At 39.1% G+C, this 23,543-nt stretch overlaps 1 protein-coding gene across 1 annotated transcript in view; it reads left to right on the top strand.

Annotated features, from left to right (window-relative positions):
- The window catches only part of PCSK2 (proprotein convertase subtilisin/kexin type 2), a 259,315-nt gene that overhangs the window by 30,718 nt on the left and 205,054 nt on the right, over window positions 1-23,543 (top strand). Inside the window, exon 2 of the mRNA XM_003268203.4 lies at window positions 2,189-2,293. Within this exon, the coding sequence (XP_003268251.1) occupies window positions 2,189-2,293 (105 nt within the window). The remainder of the gene's footprint in view (window positions 1-2,188; window positions 2,294-23,543) is intronic.

Here is a 23,543-nt window from a genome sequence, read left to right as displayed (position 1 = left end):
GGACAGATCAAATAACAACAAATCCTATAAATGGAACTTTTCCAGATAGCTTCCAGGCAATTATTTAGGGATGGAGCTTTTTAAATAACTCTAAACCCAGTCTGCACCCTCTAGTATCTATTTGGCTACTGGTTTTCACAGCTGCTGTATTGTGAGGATGTTCATGTTCAAAGATGCTGCAGAGCTATGAAGAAGAGGATGGTCATAGGGCAGTCTAAAACAGCACAGAGTTTGCCATTATCACTGAGATTCAACTTTTTTATTGAACAAACACCCTTTGGGTTGCTGCAAACCTCTTGTTAATTTCCTGTGTTCTGAATAAGTTGATTTGGCAATTTTTTTCAGAGTTCTGTTTGCTTTTCTATAAAAGTAGATTTTTGAAGGTTCTTATTCTATCATACCTGAAGTTCCCCCACCCCAACGCACAGCATTATCTTTGAATGTAAAAAAAATGGAAGCATCTTAATATGCATTAATAATGGAAAGGCTAAATAAGTCATGGTATATCCCATGTAATGGAATAATATGCAGCCATTCAAAAGAAGGAAGTAGTCTGGGTGACAAAGTAATATGTACCATAAACCCCATGACACGTGTTTACGTATGTAACAAACCTTCACATGTACCCCCAAACCCAAAATAAAAATTTGAAAAAAGGAGGTAGTAAGTAGAAGTCTGTGATAGCATCTGAGTGACAAGAGAAGAACCACTTTGCATAATATGGAGTGTGTGTGTGTGTGTGTGTTTAAGCAAAGAAGAAGATCTAAAACTCACTCATTTGACTATTAAGGAAATAATCATTTGCTCTTACAAGTAGGTAGGCCTAGAGGGAAAAAACAAAAAGGTAACCTAACTCCAATACTGCCAAAAAAGAAAACATGAAGAATTTTTACTTTGTTATTTGTGTTTTTCGGTTTTCTAAATTTACTCTATATTTCCTTTATATTAAAAATAAAATAATAATAATAAATATTCTTTAAGAAATATTTGAGCCACACTGAGGTTCTATGTGATCTAAAAATCTCAGATTGGCCCCATCTATGTTAGAAAATTTTTCTATCAAATCAACCACATCTGCTTCCCTTTTGTTCCAAACACTGGATGGCAACACACACACCAAAACTTTCAATAGCAAATACTTTGAGTAGTGGAATGCTTTCTGATTTAGGGACTCTTTTGAGAATCTGATGAAATCATGTGTCCTATTTCCAAAAAAAGTACGTATTTACATTATTTGTCTATAATTTGTAAGCATTCAATTAAATTAATTAATCAGGTTAAGAATTGCAAACACCATGTCTTCATCAATGTGAAGACATGTGGAGAAAAGGGAGAGATCTGGGAACTTCAAGGCCCTATATTTATACAGAAGAGAAAAAGATGCCCAGAGAGGAAACCACTTGCCCACAATCATACTGATAGTAACAGACATGAGCCACATCGAGGCCTCCAAACTCCCAGGTCAAGGCTCTTCCCACCAAGTTACCTTGAATCATAGAACGAATGACTGGCCTGTTTAGGTTCTCCAAGACTCTTAGAGGCCCTGTGCCAAAGACAACCTCTCATTACTGTGACTTCTCTGACTGGTTCTGACCTGATTTCAAGGATCATTGAGATAGGAAGGTAGAGGGAAACCAGACCTGCCATCTAACTGGTATTTACTAAATTTAGATGTTCACACTGTGCTCAGCCTGATAAAAGGCACCAAGGGGTCACAGAAAAAGCCCAAGACAGAGACAGACAGTTGAAGGTCTGTCACAGACAGCTATGAAGACATGACTACAAAACATCATGGCATAATTCTGGAGCAACCAGGTGATACCTGGAGTATGCACACTAGACCAAGGAAGGCAAGGAGAATCTGATGCGGGTGTGAATGCAAAGGCAAGGCTCCATGGAAAAGGAAAGGGAATCAAAGGATGTGCAGAAAGTTAAAAAATGGGGGAAAGAATAGAAAGTATTTGGGGAGCAGGAGGAGAGTGGACACCACATGAACAAAGGCAAGGAGAAGGAAAGGAGGACATTGATAGGGAAATAGAGGACCAGGTCTGACAGGAGGTTTGCCAGTGCTTTCCTTGCATACTTCCCTACCCCATGGAGCCCCTGCAAGCAGCCCCAGCTTTGGTGTCCCTGTTCCTGGGCCAACCCTAGAAGTTAACTATGACTGTGTCTGCTTGAATTTCCACAGCTTCCCTTTGCTGAAGGTCTGTACCACTTTTATCACAATGGCCTTGCAAAGGCCAAGAGAAGACGCAGCCTACACCACAAGCAGCAGCTGGAGAGAGACCCCAGGGTGAGTTTTCCCCAGACACCTGCCTCCTAATCTCTGCTGCCATGGCTGAGCCCACCGAGGGGGTGTGGAGGGGCTGGCAGGGGATTTTGAAGTAAAGGCACTTAATGTACTATGATAGGGCAAATGAATGCTTTGCAGAGTCATACCAGGGACTCTCTGCTCCTCTATCTCTGCATAATAAATAATCACAGGCCCCTTTGTATGGCTGGAGGAAGAGGAAATTGTGATACCACCCTTTTACTGGCTATCTTCTCCTGAGTTATTATTGGGTGAGGACTTCGGGTTGCGTGGGAACATGTTTTGGCCTGTGATGGATGGGAAGACAACAAGCAGTTTAGTGAGTCATTTTATGGAAGTTTTCTACTGGTGAATCCACATGCTCAGAGGAGGTTGCCATGCCCCACGTTGTGAACGGAAAGAATGAGGGAGCCAGTCAGTGAGTAGCTCACAGCAGGCAGTGGACTTCTCAGTATCCATGCATGACTGTGGCCATGAGACTATCTCAGCCTTTCTTTTTATCCTATATCTTCTAGCACTGATCTAATTTGCCTTCATGTCTCAGCTGTTACTTGATGTTCATCACCCCCATTTTTTTAATCTTCAGTCTTTACCTTACTCTTGGACTCCAGGCCCCATTTTCTACTCCCTGTGATGGCTCAAATTCAACTTTCCCCCAATGAAACATATCATCTTAGCAACAAAGTGGCTTCTCTCCCAGTGTTCCCATTTCTTGCCTCTCAGAATAGGACCTTTAGTAATCATATTTTCCACCGTCCCCCGTACCTACACACTCATCCAGTTGGGTAGATTCTGATTTCTGTTACATGAATCACTAAGAAGGAAAGTATGTAATAACTCAGACAAGTTGCTCTCTGTACATTGAAGGCAGCGTAACCTCTTTCTCAGGACTCTCAAGGACCAGCTGATGAAAAGCGTGTCAGATGTTTGAGTTAAGGATTTTCACAGGAGATTTCTTTTGAGCTGATAGAATCTGAAAACTCATTCTTGTGGGGCTTTTCATGTGAACATTTCCCTGGGTTTAATTTGGGCTTCAATTAGGAATTCAGATAAAACAGTCTCTCAGCAGATCACCAAATGACAGGCCACAGGCAATTTTTTCTTTAACTTCTCAAGAGTTCCCACCTTCCCTAAAGAGGACTTTCTGCTCTAGGAAGCCACTTTAACTTTACTTTTGCAGTAACAATTAAGCTGCCTGTGCTGCCAGCCAAGGTCAAGTATTCTTAAAGGATCTGTCATAGAAGCTGGCACCAAGACCTAAGGCAGAAGCTCTCTACTCTATGTGATAACAACCTTGGCCTTGGCTATACCAATTCATTGCCTGGGGATACCCTTGGGCAGCCATATGGACAGGGATCTTGCCCTGAACCCAAGGTGGGCACTAGCAGACAAAGATCACCCTGGTGCACCGTGACATTAGTCTTCCCTACACTTCAACCCTGTGCCATAACCTTGCCATTTATGGCCAGTTATTTTCCTTTTAGTTATGTATTTTCTTAAAAGTCCCATTGGCTACTCTTCTTCCATGATTAAAGGCATTGCTCCAAGATTACTCAGAAACATATAAACTGGGGGCAGAATGAAAGAGATATTTAAAAGGCTTGGACTGGGAAAGAGAACTGAGGCGCAGTAGAACTAAAAAGTCCCTGTTTGGTCAGAGAGTATTTAGCACCACTGACCTGAGCTTTTCCCATTCTAACACATATGATCTCGGAAATGCTGATTCTTGAAGTGTACAGTGACACTTTTAAAATATAACATGGGACTAATTGGGTAATAAAAAGAAGAGATCAGGCACTGGTGATTCTAATCGTTTGTCTTTCTCTTCAAAAATATTATCTATTATCACCAAAAGGGGTGTCTATTTCCCCTTCATTATCTATTATAAGGATCCAGGTAGCCAATTCCCTCTGGTAGTTGTAACCATCTGCCCTGCCCATGAAGACCAACAGAAAATAGCAGAAAAACTAAAGAAGATCAAGTTTCCTATATCTTTTCCCTATCTTCTCATCAAGGTTAAATTCTGGGGATGTTGTCAATAATAAACTCATTCTAGGAGAAGAAATAAAGCACAAAAATCTCATAATTTTTTCAAAACGAAAAGAAAACTGCTAATGATGAATGCCTTTTTCCGAAATATTAGATTAAGGTCTGAGTCTTTCCTGCATGATGTTCTTGTAGTTGTCTAATTTTGGCATCTGCTGATAGAAAAATAGAGTGGCAACTATTCTGAAAAAAAAAATCATTGACTATGAACAGCGCAAGGATAGTAAACTGAAGCTTCTGCCTTGTGGGTTTATAGCTGTTAAACAAAAGGGTAAATAAGTCTAGTGTAGGAATACCCCAATTTGGGGGTTCTCAAACACATTCAAACAGGTTGCAAAAAGAAAAGTAAATGAAAGAAAAAGGGAGAGACCAAGTAGCCAGAAGGAGGTCCAGGCTTTTATGTCCTACACAGATGTTGCAAGTTACGCTTTATAAACACAGAATTTAAGAGTAAGTTGTTTTTTCATTCCCTGAAATGTACTGTCTCCTAGAACTGCTAACGTTAACTACGGTTGCAGCCCCAGCCCCCAGCTTCCTTCTGCTTCCTGTCCCTGCACCACTTCCCAGCCTCTCTCACTCACTGTCTACAGGCTTGTGGTAAGGAACACAAAGCCCAGGGAGGTTGGTCTGAGCTGCTACGCACTTTCAGGCTTCATCTACTGAGGTAGCTTTTTGACCAAAGAAACCTCCAAGCTCTGCTACCAACCCAAGAAATAAAAAAGAAAAAGGTAGAAACCCAAGGTGCTTTTTGGGTTTTTTTGACTTCAGACCAGAAATTTCAATGATGTTTGTCTCTCATGTAACAACTAATTTTTATGTTTAAAGGAAAACAGAAATAAAGTCTAGAAAGAGCTAAAATGCTACTTTCCATGTGTTCATCTTTGTTCATCAATATGCAGACAATAGCTAAGAAAACAGATTCTGATGTAGACTGTGTTAAAGATGTTCTCTTCTGTTCCCAATTCTTCCTGCTAAAAGATTAGCTGACTGCTGAGTATCATCATTTAGATGCTAAAAAGCAAAAGTTGTGTCTTGTTTATTTCTGTAATATCTTTGCACAGTGCAGTTCTGAGTATATATTAGATGTTCAGGAAATGACTGAGCATGTCAAATGAATGATTATTATTTTTTCTTCAGGGTTTTAATCCATGGAATAGTATTGCCTTTCTCATCTTATATTTTCCTCCATATCCCAAAATTTGTCTCCATCAGGAAATAAAAGTACTATATAGTCTTCTCCCTAGCACCTCTTTTACATACATTCTTAATTGTGGGTAACAGAAACCAATGACTGTTTCATTACTTCCAAGTTTTATCACAAAGAATCCCATGAAGCACCAGTTCTTAATTTCCAAAGCCCAATCTACCTTCTTCCTAATCATATTCACAGTCGTGGTACAGGCACCAAAGCAGGACAATGTATCTGGAAGGTTTTGATAATGAAAATAATTTGAAAAGGTAATAAATCAATTCAACACTGGAATGAAATAATGAAACTAAAAATACCTTCTCAACATCAGGGTCAAAAACAAATATTTTATGCCCAAAAGCTCTGTAAGATCTGTTAAACATTAGCTAGAACAACACCAACAAATCTTAAAGCCAAACCTATCTTCAGCCCCTGGTCAACATATCAAAACCTCGTAAATTCTACAAGTACTTGAAAAGCTTCTGAAGAGTAGATTTATTTAAGATAATATTTGCTTCCCAGCTCTGTCAAACCATACTCGCACATCTGAAATAGAACAGTAAAGTGAAATATATTTTAAAAACATGGAGGACTCATAATTCTATGAGTAACACACACTAGTCTTATGGAAGCAAAATAATTTAATAAAAAAATAACCTGAGCTTCATTTCTTGAGAGAGGTTATATTTGATTTGAGAATTAAAAACATTTATTTCCTTTACTAAGCAATTTTACTAGACCATACAATTATTCCTCATTTTTAAACATGTTTCAGTTTTACAAGTCAGCAACTTCTATCAGTCCAATAAAAATTTTCCTTGCTTCCCTCATCTCAAAGGATGGATGATATTTCCTTTGTGTTCTATATTTGGAAGCTGTATCTTTCTAGCTTCTTTCTTATCCAAATGTATCCACATGTTTAATAACCATAAAAGGCAGCCACACGTTCTGGTAGTGATCTGTTTTTGGTCTTTAAGGGTCTATTCTTGAATATATCTGTGGAGTTTTCAAGATACTGCCAATAACCCACAAAAGTTAGCTTCACTGGATAATATAATCACTTCAGAAATCTCATAGTACCACTGGAGCAAAAGAAAAGTTCCCTATTCTTTAAAATTAACTGGACATGATTTATATGATTTGTGTGTATTGTGGCCAAACTCTTTCCTTTCAATTATAGTACTTAACTATTTGATTATTTATTATAAATTAAAAGGGAAGAGAAGGGAAAATGCTGTTACCTTTTGGAAAGTCTATTTTCTTTTCTTTCTTTTTTTTTTTTCCTGAGACAGAGTCTCATTCTGTTGCCCAGGCTGGAGTGCAGTGGCATGATCTTGGCTCACTGCAAGCTCTGCGTCCTGGGTTCAAGTGATTCTCGTGCCTCAGCCTCCTGAGTAGCTGGGATTACAGGTGCGCGACACCACACCTGGCTAATTTTTGTATTTTTAGTAGAGACACGGTTTCAACATGTTGGCCAGGCTGGTCTTGAACTCCTGACATCGGGTGATCCACCCACCTTGGCCTCCCAAAGTGCTGGAAAGTCTACTTTCAAATTGAAAATGTCATGGAGAAAAATCTCCTCCCCCTCTTTTGTCCTGACCACACCTTCCTCCAGTGGATAACTAATGGAATTTGAGGTGACCTCTACTTACCATCACCATGACTGCATGAAAGCCTCACAGCCTGGGGGCTGGGTAAAAATAGAAATTAGATAGTTTTAGTGCCTTTTTAAGGGATTTATACCCAAAGAATAGGCTGTTTTCTATCCTTATACTTGTTAACTCTAAGATCATGAGGTCTGAGGTTGTGAGGTGCTGCTCTGAGAAACATATAGAAATTTTCCAATTTATCTTCGAAATGTTTTATTGAAAGAAAAAAATAAAGCATATACATTTGATTATATTTTACTTATTAAGAAACTTAGTCATGGTAAGTTTATTAATGTTATGAGAAACACAAAAGGGAAAATAGCATTTTGTATTTTTCTGGAACTTTTTATTCTAGAGGGCATTTGTGGCTGCTATTTCTTCATATTCTCATTTCCTCGTAGCATAAATTGGACAAAGGGTGGATTCTGAGTTCCCCAAATTCTCATGGTTTGTAAGGAGACTTAACCACTCCATGGTGCTGCTCTACACTGATTTGTATTCCATAATTTTCCCTGCTCCTCTGCACAAAGAGAATTATAGAGGAGGAAGAGTCTTAAGGAAACACTGATTCAGCCCTTGACCTTGAAGCATTAAAATATAATTTTACTATTGAGGCAAAATAGACCCAGAGAGAGAGCAGGTGACATCCCTGGAGCCATACAGCTATAACTGATAGGAAGAAAATAAAACTCGTGACTCCTCTCAATATGAAATCTGATTTAAGTAAAAACTAAGTGAGAATTGATATTGCTTATGAACTTTTCGTTCTTTAAACAATTGTTTGCACTAATTAGTCACTGAATTTTCTCAATTAAAAATAATGTGGTGAAAAGAAGTGAAGTTACATCCTGAGTTTATGTCACTTATGTGAATTCAATGAGCTCAGCTACAAATGGAAAAGTGAAAAAGAAGAGGGAAATAAAAAGGGTGGCACTTGAGCTCACTGTTCTGCTCAATTTGCTTATGCCCCGGAGTGGCCTTGAACTGAAGGCAGCTGAGTATGCAGTTGGCCTCGGTTCCCTGGTGACCCTCACAGTGGAAGCATTTTACCTTTCTGGGGGCGAGCCTGTAGCATTTAAAGATAATACTTTTGATACAAAATATTTCCTAAACACAAGCTGACTTCTTCATCTGCTGTGAGAACAATGGGACACTACCAGGTTCCATTGTGAAAGGGAAGTTCCACCCTTGTGATGTATTGAGACACAGCATCAGTTTCTAACCCTTAAGGAGTTTTCAAAGTTAATTTTAGCCATGCATAAGTTCCACTTTGCACACTTTAGAATTCACTCCCTAAGGTGTGATTCTTCTAGGAAAAATTAAACAAAGATGGGGTCTTCATTTTGGATTTCCCAGAAACAGACCCTGAGATGCAGAGTTGTGTGCCAGAGACTTCTTGGAGAACAAGGAACAGGACATTGGGCAAAGGGAGAAGCTGAGCAAATGTGCTTGCAACAGGGGCCTCAATCAATTTTACAGGAAACTCAGAAACAGGGGTGGCCCTTCAGAGTTACCCCAGCATGAGGCAAAGGGATCAGGCTTTTGTGCCCCTGTAATGACCAGTTATTGGCATGGGCACTCCCTCAAAGGAAACATAGTCTTAGGTAAATCACGTCCTGCTACCAAAGGCAATTCTCAGTGAAAGAAACTCAGAGCCACATTTAGCAGCTGGAGGAAATCTGTGAGGGCCCTAAAGAGGAAATATGGGGAGTGCACCACAGTTTTCATTACACCTGCCATACCCACTTCACTCAACTTGTCTGTAAATTCACTTTTGATTCAAGAGGCATTTTCTGGGATCTTTGACCTTTCTGGAAGAGTGGACATGGCTTCCCAGATCAGGAGCTCTCCCTGCACAATCCAGCTCCCTACCCACCCCTGCTGCCCTTTTCCAGAGATTGCACTGAACTAAGAGGAGAAAACATGAATCTGTAGGCACGTGAGCTGGACCATATTTTGAACCCAAATAGTGAATCCAAGAGACCCAAGTAAAGCAGTTTCTGACTTAGCCTCCCATCTGTGGCCAAATTCATTTTCTAGATAACATGCCAAGAGGTCAGCGGGTGTAAACCATTCATGAGTGATGCATGTTGAGAGTTACTTGACAGCATCAGGAAAAGGAGAAATGCAATGGGGGAGGTATGCATAAGAAGCAGGGCAGAGGTATCTTCATGGGTGCCCCAACCTGTGGGAAAAATTCATCTGTTCTAATCCTCTGCTTTCAGAATGCAGCAGGGAGGACTTCCAGCATCTCCTCTGGGCATTGCAGATATGCCTGGCTTCCCGCCTCAAAGAGCTGCTGCTGGTGCTATAATTAACTATTTGTGGGGAACAGGGGAGAATTATTTACTACAGCTACAGAAAGGCACAGGGAAAGCTGCTAATGAGTAAGCCTGGTTTTTTTCTAGATGCTGTTTTTTTCTAGATGTTCATTTTTAAATGATGGGTACTGTTCGTGCTGTCATGCTTCCTAAAGGAAAAGCAGGAACTCTCTGGGAGGCATCATGCTAGCAAAGCCAGAGATCTCTTGGGAGTTTTAACTTTCTTTGGGAGAATTCTTACAAGCCTTGGTATAGAGAAAAGTTAACAGGGAGAAAATTGATGGCTCCGCATCATCTTTACAATTCAAAAGGTGAAGAGTCTCTAATGGTGGGCTAGCAAACCTTTAGGACTTCTGGGAAAATCTTAGATTTGAAGGGCAAAATTCTCCTGATCTGCCTCACCTGATTCCCTCCCCAACCTTCCCCAAGATGCAAAAGGAAATGCATTTATATATCCAAAATACCTCTATTATATCTTCTAAAAATGATTATATGTGTATGCTTATTAAATTCACAATGTAACTCTCTTTTCTAGTTGTTGGCTAGCAAACCAGCATTCATTCAGCAAATAGTTATCAAGCCTAAACTATATACTGGGCACTTTTCTGCATGCTGAAATATAACAGTGAACAAGACAAAGTCCTCCTCCCAGGGGGCTTGTATGCTAGTGGTGATGAAGGAGAGAAACAAAAAACAGATGACCAAGCAATTGTATGACTGGTGGTCAAAATGCTATGAGAATGAGTACAGCAGAGTATGGGAAGAGAGAGAGCCATAGAGGGGTGTTTCTGTTTTATAAAAAGCATCCAGGGTTGGCTAGTCTGGGAAAGTGGCATTTAAATATAGACCTGAAGGAGATGAGGAAGGTATTCATGTGGATATCTGGAGAAAGGGCACCCCAGACAGAGGAACCACCAAGGAAAAAGGCCTGGAATCCAGGACACAGTGTGTTCCAGGAACAGCAAGAATGCGAGGAAAGCTGCAAAGCAATGAGCCAAGGACAGTGGGGAAGGAGATGAAGTCAGAGAGGAAAAAGAAAGCAAGAGCATGGGTGACACAATAAGCCAGGGAAAGAACTTTGAATTGACACTGAATGAGATGTGGCTTCTCTGCCTATGGGCAAATAATAGACAATGGGGTAGAGGTGTGGATGAGGGACAATTGGACTAGAGAGATCCATGCAAGGTGATTGCAATATTCCAGAAGAGAAAAGCCAGTGGCATAGGCCAGGGTAGAAGTGGTGGAGGCAGTGAGAAACAAATCAGATCTGGGAGTATGTTGTGAAGGTAGTCTTCAAATTCGTTGATGCATTTGCTGATGGATTAGATGAGGAATGGGAGAGGAAGCGAGAAGGCAAAGATGACTCCTAAGTTGTTGGCCTGCGTTACTATGGAATGAAATGGCACTTATGCACATGGACAAGATGGTAAGAGGAGGAGGTTGATGGGGAGTGGTTAGGGAATTAAGAGTTTAGTTTTAAGCACGTTAACATTTGAGATTTGTATTAAGTAAGCAAGTGGAGATGATGTGAAATGAACAGATGGACTTAAGGATCTAGGAGAGAGGTCAGAGTTGGAGATACAAATTGAGAGGCATCCATCTATTGTTAGCGTTCAATGCCAGGAGACTAGTTGAGCTTACCTACGAAATGAGTATAGACATAGAAGAGAAGATTTGTGGGACTGAGCCCTAGGGTACTCTAAGATTTAGAAGTCAAGGAGATAACTGGGGACCAGCAAAGGAGACAGAAAAGCAGCAAGTAATCTAGAAAGAGGATCAGAGGTCAAGAGAAGACCAACTTTAGCCATTGTGTTCTAGCTTGTCTACATTTTACCATAGTACATTGGCCATCTCTATAATTATTTCTTATTAAAGGTATCAATGTTTCTTCACTTTTCCCCTCTCTGATCTATTTTGCAAATGCTTTCTCAACGGATATTGAAATATATGGTTCACACATGAACTTATGAAATTAAAGGATACTGATGCGTCTGGGCTGGGTAGTGTGCTTTAAAGCAGCAGGAGGTCACATTTGACTCAGAATGATGAGAATCTAGCTCTTAAACCTGCAATCCCAACTAGGCACTAACTCAGAGCCAAGACCTCATTCTGCAAGCTGCCAGGTGAACTTACCAGGAAACAGCCTCTGTTTGACATGTCAAGGGAAGAACCTGAATTGGGCACCTCTTTTTAATTTTGAGAAACTATAAAAGCCATGAGAAAGATCACGTTTGACTGTAAACCAAAAAGAAAAAGCCTTACCCTCCAATTAAGGAAAATAAAATTCTAAGTTGTTGTTGATTTAATTCTGATCATATTTTCATAGATTTTGGAAAGAGTTTTTAAAAGAATTTCCTGTTAAGATTCAAAAATTTTTCTAGAATATAATTTCTCACTCCTCAAACCTCTGCTTCAAAATAAATTTTATTCAATATTTAGCTTAAGGAGACCATAAAGTTCCTTAATGGTGACATAAATGAACAGTTATAATCGTATGTCTATCTAGCTACTGAATATTTCTAAGATAATGTTTTGTGAGGCAAAATTGGTTTGAAGTTGGAGATGCCTCAAAAAAATTGTTTTAATATTCTTTAGAACTCTCTCTGGGTATTTTAAAATTGGTTTCGCTATTTTTCCTTTTTGACGCCTATTGACATGTTTGTGATCACATCTCCATCTATAAACGGGTTTCGCGATCTTAAAGCCAAACCAAGGGAATTTTGAAAATGAGTGGAATTGAATTCCTGCCATTTCCAGTAATTTCAAAGCCTTATGGGTTCAGGAGAGGATAACAGTGCAGCCAGGTCTAGAAATGAGTAAACAGCAGTTAGGCAAAGAGATTCATGTCTGAATAACAACCCAGTTGCTGGAGTTTATCTAATTGGTTTGCCATTATCTGTACCGAAAACATTGTGTTTTTCATCTTCTCTATGATGAGCATGTCCCATTTAGCAATAAAGAACTTATTGCCTGAGAGAAAACAGGTAAGACAAAACCATTTTCCATTCCCCCTGAAAAGGGAGAGCAGCCCATCCAAAGTAAAGAATAGTTTAATGGATGTTAATTTTTAAGGACACCTTGGAGAATCAACATGAGAAAGTTTCTTCTCCCAGCAGAAGCAAAGCAAAGCAGTTAAAACCTATTGTGTGGAAAGAGACCCAGATAATTGTCTATGAGGGAGAAAAGGAACATGATAGAGTCCAATCTGAGGTCATTCTTGAGTTCCAGGACTTACACTGACACCAATTAACTGTGCTCTCCTTGAACAAACCGTTGTTTCCCCCAGTCTTCAGTTCTCTTGTCTATACAATGAGGAGTGTCGACTAGTTAGTCTTTAAAATGCCCTCTGAGGTCCTAAATCTGAGATTCCAGGGACAAACCTGAAGCCTCTCCAGCTAGTTAATATCAAAGCCAAGACTAAAAACCCAGCAATTCTAACCAGTTTGTGATCCTTCCTTTACGTCTTTCTTTTCGTCTGAGAAATAGGGCTTTTTCTTTAAACCAATGCTCTAAAGTGTTTGCAAGAACTAGCATTTATACGTTGGTATCCTCAACTTATAGAAGACAATTTCAAATCCTGTACTGTTCAAACCAATTCAATAGTACCCTAAAATTCCATTTCTTGTCTTGGGGGAAATACTAGATTATGAGATAGAGGTTATTCATCCACTTCAAAGATAATAGCTCCTCTATCATGTTTTATAAATTGGATTTGGTTTAAGATTTCCCTGGTATCATGGGTGTGAAGGAGTGGGGGTCCTTAAAATAAAAAATAATGTTTGAAAATTTTTATCTTTAATCACCAAACAAGTTCGATTCTTTAGCCTAGTCAATCAGTGTGTCCAACAGGGATAACAAGCTGGATGCCTAGACAGGCCATGCAAATAAATTACAAATTGAGGTGGGTCAGTTGTAAGCAAAACAGCTACTCAAGCAAGAGAATAAACGACAAAATGATCTTCTCCTCTGTGTGAGGAACACAACAGAGAGTGGTGGGGACTGTGGTGAACCTGAGTGTACACACCCTCTTAAAAGGAGGAAGCGGATTCTTATTCTCAGCTAATTGTTACCTCCAATAATGGATGCCCTGGTTGCCACATCTACAATTTTGAAGAAAAGTAGCAACTACCAATCTTTGTAAAAATTCTTTTATCTTTAAAAAATATTAGTGATTAAATTAAAATTTCTTAACACACTGTCCAGTCTAAAGAAAATACATCAGCAGAACAAATTTTTCCATGCACTACCATTTTGCAGTCCCTACTCTACAACACCCCAGGACAGGATGACCCCTGATAGAACACCTCTATGACTAGCCCTTGACTTCACTATTTGCCAAGGTAGTCCCCATAAAAGTCCTTCCTTAAGGGAATTCCAAAGCCACTTCCTTGTAGCGTTGGTTCATAATCCACGTTCTCCTTTCTGAGGCCAAATTAATCTATCTTCCATGTGAGAACCCTTCAAACATTTGAAAATAGTTATTATGTCCCCTGGACCTTCCTAGAGTAAGCATTCTTAGTTCTTTCAGACCTTTCAGATGTTTTCATTGAATTTGGCACTTCTTTCCCATGCCATCCTGATTACACCTCTCTGAACATTAGTGGAGAACAATACATTATAACATCCAGGTCTGCTCTGATTATTTCAGAGTAGTATTGCATGCTCACTTCCCATATCTCCCATACTTCAAAAGCTATTCTTCTATTAGCACATCTTAAAATCATTTTAGCATTTTTTGGAAGTCACAGATCTCACATTCATTAATAGTGAACCTACAATTAGCTAAAATTTCTAGGTTCTTCTAAAGTACACTCATAATCCATCCTTGAAGGATCGAGGTATTGGTTCTAAAACAAGGCACCTTTAAAAAGGATTTATTTTTTGAATTTTCATCTTATTAGAGTTCATTCTGACCTGTCAAGATTTTATTAGATTTGGATTCAGTCTCCTTTCCACTTTCTTGTCATCTACGATTTTGATCAGCATCAATATCTTCAACAGCTCTTAAGAAAAAAGTTAAATAGTACAAAGAAAAATGACAAAGTTCAGAACCCTCTGTCCAAGGTGATATGAATCTATTAATAAAGACTCTAAGGAGTATTTCACACTGACCCCATATCTTTTAATATTCTAAAGCACCCAAAGTTCCAAAAAATCATTCAAGTTAAACGAAAAAACAGTGTCTCACCAGGGAGGCTATTTGAAGACTGTTTATACAGCTTAACTCCATCACTCTGAATCTGGTTGATTTGTGTGTGTATATGGCTCTCTGAGAAATCAGTTTATTTGCCATGGAACAATCTAATTTGGTCATTCACATGACCAAAAGTACCAGACCAACATGTTTTCAATCCAGTCCCTTGAGGCAATTTGAATTCTGTTGATAACTTGTCCACACACCTGCTACTGATTGATGTTTCATCATGAAAATTTTAATCAGAGAACCAAAATCAATGGGTGATTGTTAAGTTCAAGGGTGCCAGGTGGCACTCAAGTGTCAACCAAACCAAATTTTTATAAAACTTAATAAAGTGATTTCCTTTAAATGAGTAAGTCAAGATACCTCAGACATAGACTAATTCAGCTAAGGATCGTATTCTGCACAGCTGAAATATTAACTATCATTGAACTCCTATCAGTGCTTCCAAAATAATTATTCTAACACTTATTCATGTGACATGGGCAAGTCATTTAACCTTCACTAATTGTCTTCATTTTATCATCTCTACCATTAAATAACAATGGAAGTCCAAATGTCTGGAAATAAATTGCCTTAATTTTTAATCCCTATCATGGAATTACAATGAAAGTGCAAATGTCTGCCGATACATGCCAAAGACTTCAAAGCTGGAAATATGACTCCATCTAAAGTACATGTTAATTTCACAAATACATTATAACTTTGCCAAAGCAGAAAAAGTGATAGCGTCATCTACTCCTTTCGCATCTTCTTAGTTCTCTACTTGTTTTCCTTGCCTGCCCCTACTCCATGAAAAATATGGGTGTGAATTAAAACAGTGTTCCTTAAACTGTGTTATGCTGGAGTCCTTGGGTTTTCTACCAGAACGTTGTGAATAATAAAGATATTAGTTAGGATAAACTAGATTATGCTGCAGTAACAAATTAACTTTTAACTCCCAATGGTTTAATATACAAATGTTTCCTTTTCACTATGCTATAAGTCACAAGTCCAGCATGAGCTGGATCAAGGCTTTGATTAATATAATGCTGTTGAAAGTTTCACCATCTTGAAATGCCACTATCCTAGCACATGACTTTCGGGACACTGGAAGAGAAAGAGGAAGTGAAAGCATAATAAGCTCTACCCACTTGTAAATGCCTTAGCTTGAAAATGTTACATATCACTCTGCTCACCACCCATTAGCCAGAACTAGGCACAATGAATGTCTTAATGAAAAGAAGCTAAGAAGTGTGGTTCTCCCATGTGCTCAGGAAGGAGAGACAAACTGGATTTGGGGAGCAGTAGAAGTCCCTTGCATAGTGTATTTTTTATTCAAAACAATAATAAACATGCGAATAAAAGCCCATATTCTATTACTCTGGGTGATCCTTGGGATTGAGACTTTCCCATAAGTTCAGCACTCATGTTTATAATTGTATTGGCAGCAATACTACCCTCCAGTCTCCAACTATTGAGAAAGGGTGGGATACACCCTGGGATGCTTCTATTGTCCTAAAATGATTGGAACATCTCTCTTCATGTGTGACCTTCTGCAATAGGGCCTGGCTCCTCCTCTATCAATAGGTAGAGTCTATTTCTTCACCCATGTGAAGGCTCTGTAACATTTTATCTGGTAGAACGCGGTGGGAGTGATACTGGGCCAATTCTGGGCATAGCCAGCCCCTACTTGACCTGGTAGCTTCCACTCCTTCCTCTCGGAAGCTAAAGAAGTGTGACTACCCTGAGAACTCCATGCTGTGAGTAGGCCAAGCCAGGTGGAGAGATTGATATACCGTGGGGAGAGAGAGAGAGGCCAAGGAGCACCAAGATACCAGACCTATGAGTGAAGAAGCCATCTCAGAAGTGGATCTTTTAGCCCCAGTCCCAACTGCTGCTACCTGGAGACGAACTACCCAGTCATGTCTTTCCTGAATTCCTGACCCAAAAAATCTTGAGCCAAATAAACTGGTTGTTTTAAGCCATTAATGTGTGGTGTAATTTATTATGCAGCAAGAGATAACAAGAAGACAAACGAATTTTCCCACCAGTGCAGAGGGGATGAGTGGTGGAGAACTGAGTCATGGCATAGAGCACATTAAAATGAACCCCGAGACACTACACCCCAGCAGTCTACAGCGTAGTCACATTGTGTTTTAATCAGTATTGTTTCTTTGGCTATTATTGTTTTTGTGGTGTTTATATTTAACTTGTAAACTTGTCTTAGTTTTATAGTTGTATAGGAAACAAAATCATTAGGAGTTGTTACTCTATTTTATTTTGTGCATATTATATATATATATACATATATAATGTTGGAAGACTAATGAAAAATGGTTTTCCTTATAAAAGAGTCCATTTCTTGTTTAAGTTTATTCGAGTTTAAGCAATCAATGCATTTGAAAAAGATCTAAAAGAAGTAGGCTTTTCCAAAGTATAAACTTTGGCATGAAACAAAAGCAATGCATCCCTTTTGGTGCAGTGATATCAGCAGGTAACAGCATACGTAGTGAGAGGAGAATCAAAGGAAGAATCAGGAATTGCGAGTTCTAATCACAGCTCAGCCATTTATTGTCTATGTGGGCTCCAGGTAACCATTTAGCTTTTATGGTCCTCAATGTCCCCTTCTGTGAAATGATTAATGACATTATCTGTGCTTATTTCATGGGGTTACTCTGGCAATCAAATATGATAGAAAGAAAGGTTCTCTGAAAACTGTGGACTTTTACTATTGTTCATAGAGATTCAGGCCAGAGTCTTAAGTTTTGTGCTGACAAATCTAAAAGTAGCCTGACTAAAAATGTGTAGCAGCTGAATTTAAAAGAACCTCAAATAAAATTATCTTTAAAAATTCAAACCAGTGTAAGATTAAGTAGGAAATACATTGGATTTACATTTTTCTTTGAAGTATAAGGAAACGTGCAGTCTGCTGGGATCCATCACACTGCTTGGTCTGGAAAAAGAAGAGGGTGAATTCAGAACTCTTGTTCCTCTCTAAATTCCTGTAACCTCCTAGTCTCTCTGGAGTGTAAACTTGTGGCCAAGATTTTGAGCTTTGGATAAATTCTAGTGTTAATCTCAGGTCCACCACCCACTCACTTGCCAGTTACATAAGTTTACATTGTTATTTAACATCTCACAACCACATCTATAAAGTGTGGGTAATAATAATATTACTTATTTCAAGGGTTGATGTGAGCATTAAATGAAATGATGCTAGGGTAAACGTTCAAAAGATGATAGCCATGACCAATAATATTTTGTTCTCAGCATTTGATTACGTGGTGACTGATACTGATCTCTGAAACTTGCCTATGTAGTAGCATTTTTGTTCACTGCTGTCCTTTAGCAATTTTACATATCATAAAAACATTAGTTATGCATGGTGGTTTTATTTTCATTTTACCAAAATGATAGTTTACAGTTTTAAAAATCAAATGCAAGGCTTATAATTAAAAACAGAAGCATTTTGCTCCAGCTTTCCCAAATCCCTCAGAGGCATTATTCACCAATTCTTTAAGTGTTCCTTGTGCTAATTAACTCCACATTTTAAAATAATATGTGTATGCTGAAACGTGTGGATTTACTTCATTTCAGATGTTGTCTATTGGCTTTCTTCTATGGAAGATGAGTATTTAACTTTTAAATGCAACACCCACACACACACACACACATATATACCATGTTTATATTTTTTCTGGCTTTTGAATATAGATGTATCACAAGATGGGGCTAAGTTAATATTCAGTGTTCATATTATTGTGAGTCCTTAAGTACTATTTACAGTTGAGCCACTTATACCAATAACATCCCCTCCTCTCTCAAACAGCTTTTTTGTTTCCCTGTAGTTAATAATGGCCCTGTAATCCCAACACTTTGGGAGGCCGAGATGTAGATTGCTTGAGTCTAGGAGTTCAAGACCAGCCTGGGCAACAGAGCAAGACCTCTGTTGCCTTTTTTTTTTTAAATTTGCTCACTTTCCTATCTCCTTATGTCTAATTTTTCCCCCTACATTGTCTAATAGTTTCCTAAATTTTTTCAGTATGGTCAAACGCATCCCCTAAACGATTCATTGCTTTATGTGGTTGTCATCCATCCTAGAGCCACCATCCTTTGGCTTCACGATGTAGTGGTTGCTTTCTGGACCAGCTCACACCTCTTACCCTAGCACTTCCTTCACTATTATCCCAGGAATTCCCTGTTGGCTAGATAGTGTTGGATTCCTCTTTCCTGGAACCCCTTCATTACCCTATCTCAGATTATTTCCTCATTCCGATGGAGAATGTCCTTCATGAGAGGTGACTTTTTGGATTTTTAACCTGCGTTCAAATCAATTAATAGTTTGACAGATTATCAATTATTAGGTTGGGAATAAACATCTCTCAGAAATTTGCAAGTGTTTCTCTGTTATCTTTGCCTACAATGGTGCCATTGGGAGGTCAAGATCATTCTAATTCCCATTTCCTGGTATTCCTCTTTCTCTCTAGAATTTGCTCTTAGTTCTCTGCATTTTGTAGTGAAATTTGTTTCTCTTATTTGATTTTTTCATTTGTTTTAAGTTCATTTTTTCCATGAAAGCTATGTTTCTATTGACATGACATTTGAATATTCATTGCAAAGCTTTAAAATGTGTGTGGCCCGGCCAGGTGCCGTGGCTCATGCCTGTAATCCCAGCACTTTGGGAGGCCAAGGCGGGCAGATCACCTGAGGTCCGGAGTTCGAGACCAGCCTGACCAACACAGAGAAACCCCGTCTTTACTAAAAATACAAAATTATCCAGGCATGGTGATGCATGCCTGTAATCCCAGCTACTCCGGAGGCTGAGGCAGGAGAATGGCTTGAACCCGGGAGGTGGTGGTTGCTGTGAGCCGAGATCGCACCACTGCACTCCAGCCTGGGCAACAAGAGCAAAACTCCACCTCAAAAAAAAAATTAAAAAAACAAAAAAAAAAAACAAAAACAAATGTGTGTGGCCCATCCACATGCAAATATCCTTGTTTCTCTGATAAAATTGCTGATTCTATTCTTGAAGTGTTGATTCAATAAGTGTTTTTAAACAATACTTTTTTATTTTGTTATTTTGTTATTTTTAATTACGAAAGTAATGCATAAATGCATTTTTATGCTAAACATCCAAACAAATGTAGAAGATAAAGAAAAAAACACACTTGTTCCAAATCAAGCTCATATCCTCCTCAGAAGAGAACACTATTATCAGTTTAATGTGTAGCTTTCAGACATTTTATTATATATCAACACAGTTATACATGCACATGTGGAAATAGAGAGTTTAATTTTTGTGGTAAGAATTTTTTAACCAAAATTGAATCGTATTGTATACACTATTTTGCAAATTCCCTTTTTCCATTTAGTAGTATATCTTAGAGAATTTGACTTATAAGTACACACATACTGAATTTTTCTTGTTAATGACTGCATAAGATTCCAAAATGTAGCTATTCTATGGTGGAAATTTCTTTCAAACTTTTCACTACATAAACAACATTGCATGCTTCTTTGTGCACAAATATATTTGTTTCTTAAGGATAGCTGTCAGAAGTGAAATTGGTGGGTCAAAGTTGTGTTTTGGTCTTGGAATTATGCCTTATCCCAGAATGATGCCATGTGGAAGTTAGACACAGGCCCTTGTGTTTTAGAAAGTGTGGCAGAGCCTTCTCAACTTCAGAGTCACCCAGAGGAAGTTATAAAAGTCAGAAGGGACCTATGGCTACATATAGTGGGCCATGTCTAATAAGAAGGTAGTTTTGTTCCAGAATTCTTTAGGTAGGAAAATGCTCTAACGTCTATTAGCTCTACCTAAGACAAATAGAAGATGATTCTCCATTAATTCCCCAAGTCAGGAAGTGATAATGAGGTATACCTAGTGCCTGGGTGTTTAAGATCAAAATGATACCTGAGTAATTAATTGGCACTTTCCGTATGCCTTTTGGCTTTCTAGCTGGCCAAATAAGCATATCTGCCAGTGTGTGGCAAGTGATAAACTCCCACACCAACCATTTGGAGGCCTGTATCTGCTGCAAAAATAGGTTGTTCCGATTTGCTTTTCAGCAACCTCAGTGGATTGTTCCTTTATATCCCGTGCATTTTCCCTTGTCTGGAAGGTCTTTCAAGCAATATGACTATAATTTGCAAGCAAATCTGATCTCCTGCCATCTTTGCTTTCTCCTTCTTTTTCCTGGAGACTTCTCTCCTCTCCCTTTAAAAGCAAATATTTTTACTTGAAAGTATAGTAACCCAGGTGAGGTTCACCTTCAAGACTCTCCATCTGAGGTCAAACTGGGCGTGTGACACTTCTCAGCTGATTTACCATGCACGTTGACTACCCATCTATTAGGCAGATTTTGGAGGCAACCTCTTTGTCCTCCTAACTGCGCAATGGAATGAGGCTTCTCCCTTATCTACAATGACCCCATACCTAACTTCAGCCTTCCTGGAACTCCCTTTTTATCTGAACACTTCTCCTGGTCCTGAAGAAGAATGCAGTCCAGAAGGAAAGCCAGTGAACTTTGAGGTCAGGTGCTCCTGTCCCTTGGGAGCAACCTCAGTAAAGACTAGATCCCGAATGTGGGTGCTATATACAACTAGTTCCACCCTTTACTATGTTACCAATGTTCCCATGGTGATGCTGCGAATGTCTCAAGGACCTTTCACTCAGCTGTTGTATCAGTTCAGGCTGCTTGGTCTGGGCATGCCAATGACCATATATAAATGTTTTGTTTCTCTTTATTCTAATTAATCTGCCCACTTAACTTGGCCGGTACGGTTTCTCATCCCTGGCCCACCTTTTATCATAGTCTCACCTTTATGTTTGCTGCCCCCTGTTGGTTGCTGTGAATGCCAGTGAATGCTGTATGTTAGCCAAGCAATTGCAGGCCATGGCCAGCCTATGCAGCAAGCCAGGTGTTCTAATACCTTTTCTTGTAGGAATGGGAATGTTTCTGAACCCTCTGGACATTGCCCTGCCACTCTCACCTGATTCTCATGCTTACTGCTCCCACCTGTGGATAAAGATTCTCTCTGGGAATTGCAGGGAAGCTGCCATTCCTAATATGATGTCCCAGTAAGCCACTTGACTGTTGCCCTTAGGTACCTCCCCTTCCCCATATTATTCTTAATCTTTGACCTTCCCAGTGCCATTCATGCAATCCATAACAGTTATCTCCTACCCTGGAATATTCTCTATTAGTCTGACTCCACCTTTCAGGAATTTCTCATGGTGTATGCTCCACTGGGGGCACCCTTTTTGCTTTCTAATGCAGTTAAGGATGTCTATATAGGCATGTATATATTTACATATATATATATGGATTTATGTTTATATAGCTGTGTGTCTGCACAAATGGCAGACAGAAAATCCCTACCTCTCTCTCCATGCACATACACATAAACACACACACACACACACATACACACATATGTATGTATATGTATATTCTGTATATCATATTATAGGATGATACATATATATGTAATATCAAAGGATTCGAAGACGGGAGAAGATACGGGAAGTGGCTCTTAGTCTGCCATTTGCACTGAGTCCTAAGTAGCTTTAAGAAGAAATATCAATTTATTTCATTGGCTGCGCTTGTTTTTGACCCAAATGTTCACTTTAGCCCATGGCCTGATCTTTTCTAAGACAAGCTTACTCAAGCAAAGAAAGAGGAAAGCTCCCCATTGTCACGTCGAATACAGATAAGTTCATGCCAACATAATACCTCCTCCTCATCTTATTTCTGTAGCTCAGGATAAAAAGATAATCTCCAAAGGAGGCCTAAAAAACAGCCACATTAATTAAAGGAAAGAGATTTTTTTTTTTCCTAAGAAGTGCCTAATAACTAACAGACAAGCAAAGGAGACTCATTAGTGGAAGTATTTTGTTTGAAAGGGCACACACGCTGTGAAAAAAAAAAAAAAAGAAAGAAAGAAAGGGTTATGCCAGGCTTTTCTCTTTTTAAATAAAGTGACACCTTTTATCTTTTTTCTTTTAATAACACAGGCTGGGGAGAATGAGTCTGAGGGAGGCTTGTAGATAAGCTGGCATGATTTGAAGATTAATCAGATCTTGAGTTTCTTATTTCTCTATCTTCTGGGGTAAGACTTTTCTTCATTGTTCATGGCCTTGTCTAAAGAATGGTTAGGATTGGGGATCTTAGGGAGTTAGGCTTAAGAGCGATGGCTTAGACTCCATTATCCCAGTTAACTGATGAACCATTCGCCGTGAACACCTTTGGTAGGTCATGCTCCATTTAGCAACTGGGCAGGGAACTCCATCACCTCAAATACTACATTCAAACAGAAAGGCAAAAGATGCTGTAATAGCTAGATGGAGAGATAGGTGGATACACAGATAAACAAACATGATGGAAAGATGATAGACAGAGATATAAATAAATATGTAGATAAACGAATAGGTAGGTAAAGAGACTACAGAATAATTAGCTAAATTCTGTAGAAAGACCTAAAAGGAAAAAAGATATTCACAAGTGGGGGCACTCAGGGTGAGTTTGAATCTTTAAGGAGATTTCAAAGAGACATGGAGTGATGTCTAGGATTTGCATGGTAAACTGGGATCTTACTTGGAGCACATTTTACCAACACCGCATAATGAAGGTTACACACAGAAACGGCCTCAGACTCTCCAGAAGGAACTGTCGAATTTGATGAGTACACATAGAGCTAGAGCAAGTGGATGGGGCGCTGAGGCTGGGCTTCCATACCTTAAGTACCTATGACTCATGTGAGTGATTAAAAGATTTCTTAGGCCAGGCCTAATTTCTAATCATCTCTCACTCAAGCCAGCATATGGCCACTGTATGAGTTCAAGAGT

Source organism: Nomascus leucogenys, chromosome 13, assembly GCF_006542625.1.
Source record: "Nomascus leucogenys isolate Asia chromosome 13, Asia_NLE_v1, whole genome shotgun sequence".
Classification (NCBI taxonomy): domain Eukaryota; kingdom Metazoa; phylum Chordata; class Mammalia; order Primates; family Hylobatidae; genus Nomascus; species Nomascus leucogenys.
Note: the sequence above shows the minus strand (reverse complement) of the source record. Positions and strands in the feature narration are given on the sequence as shown.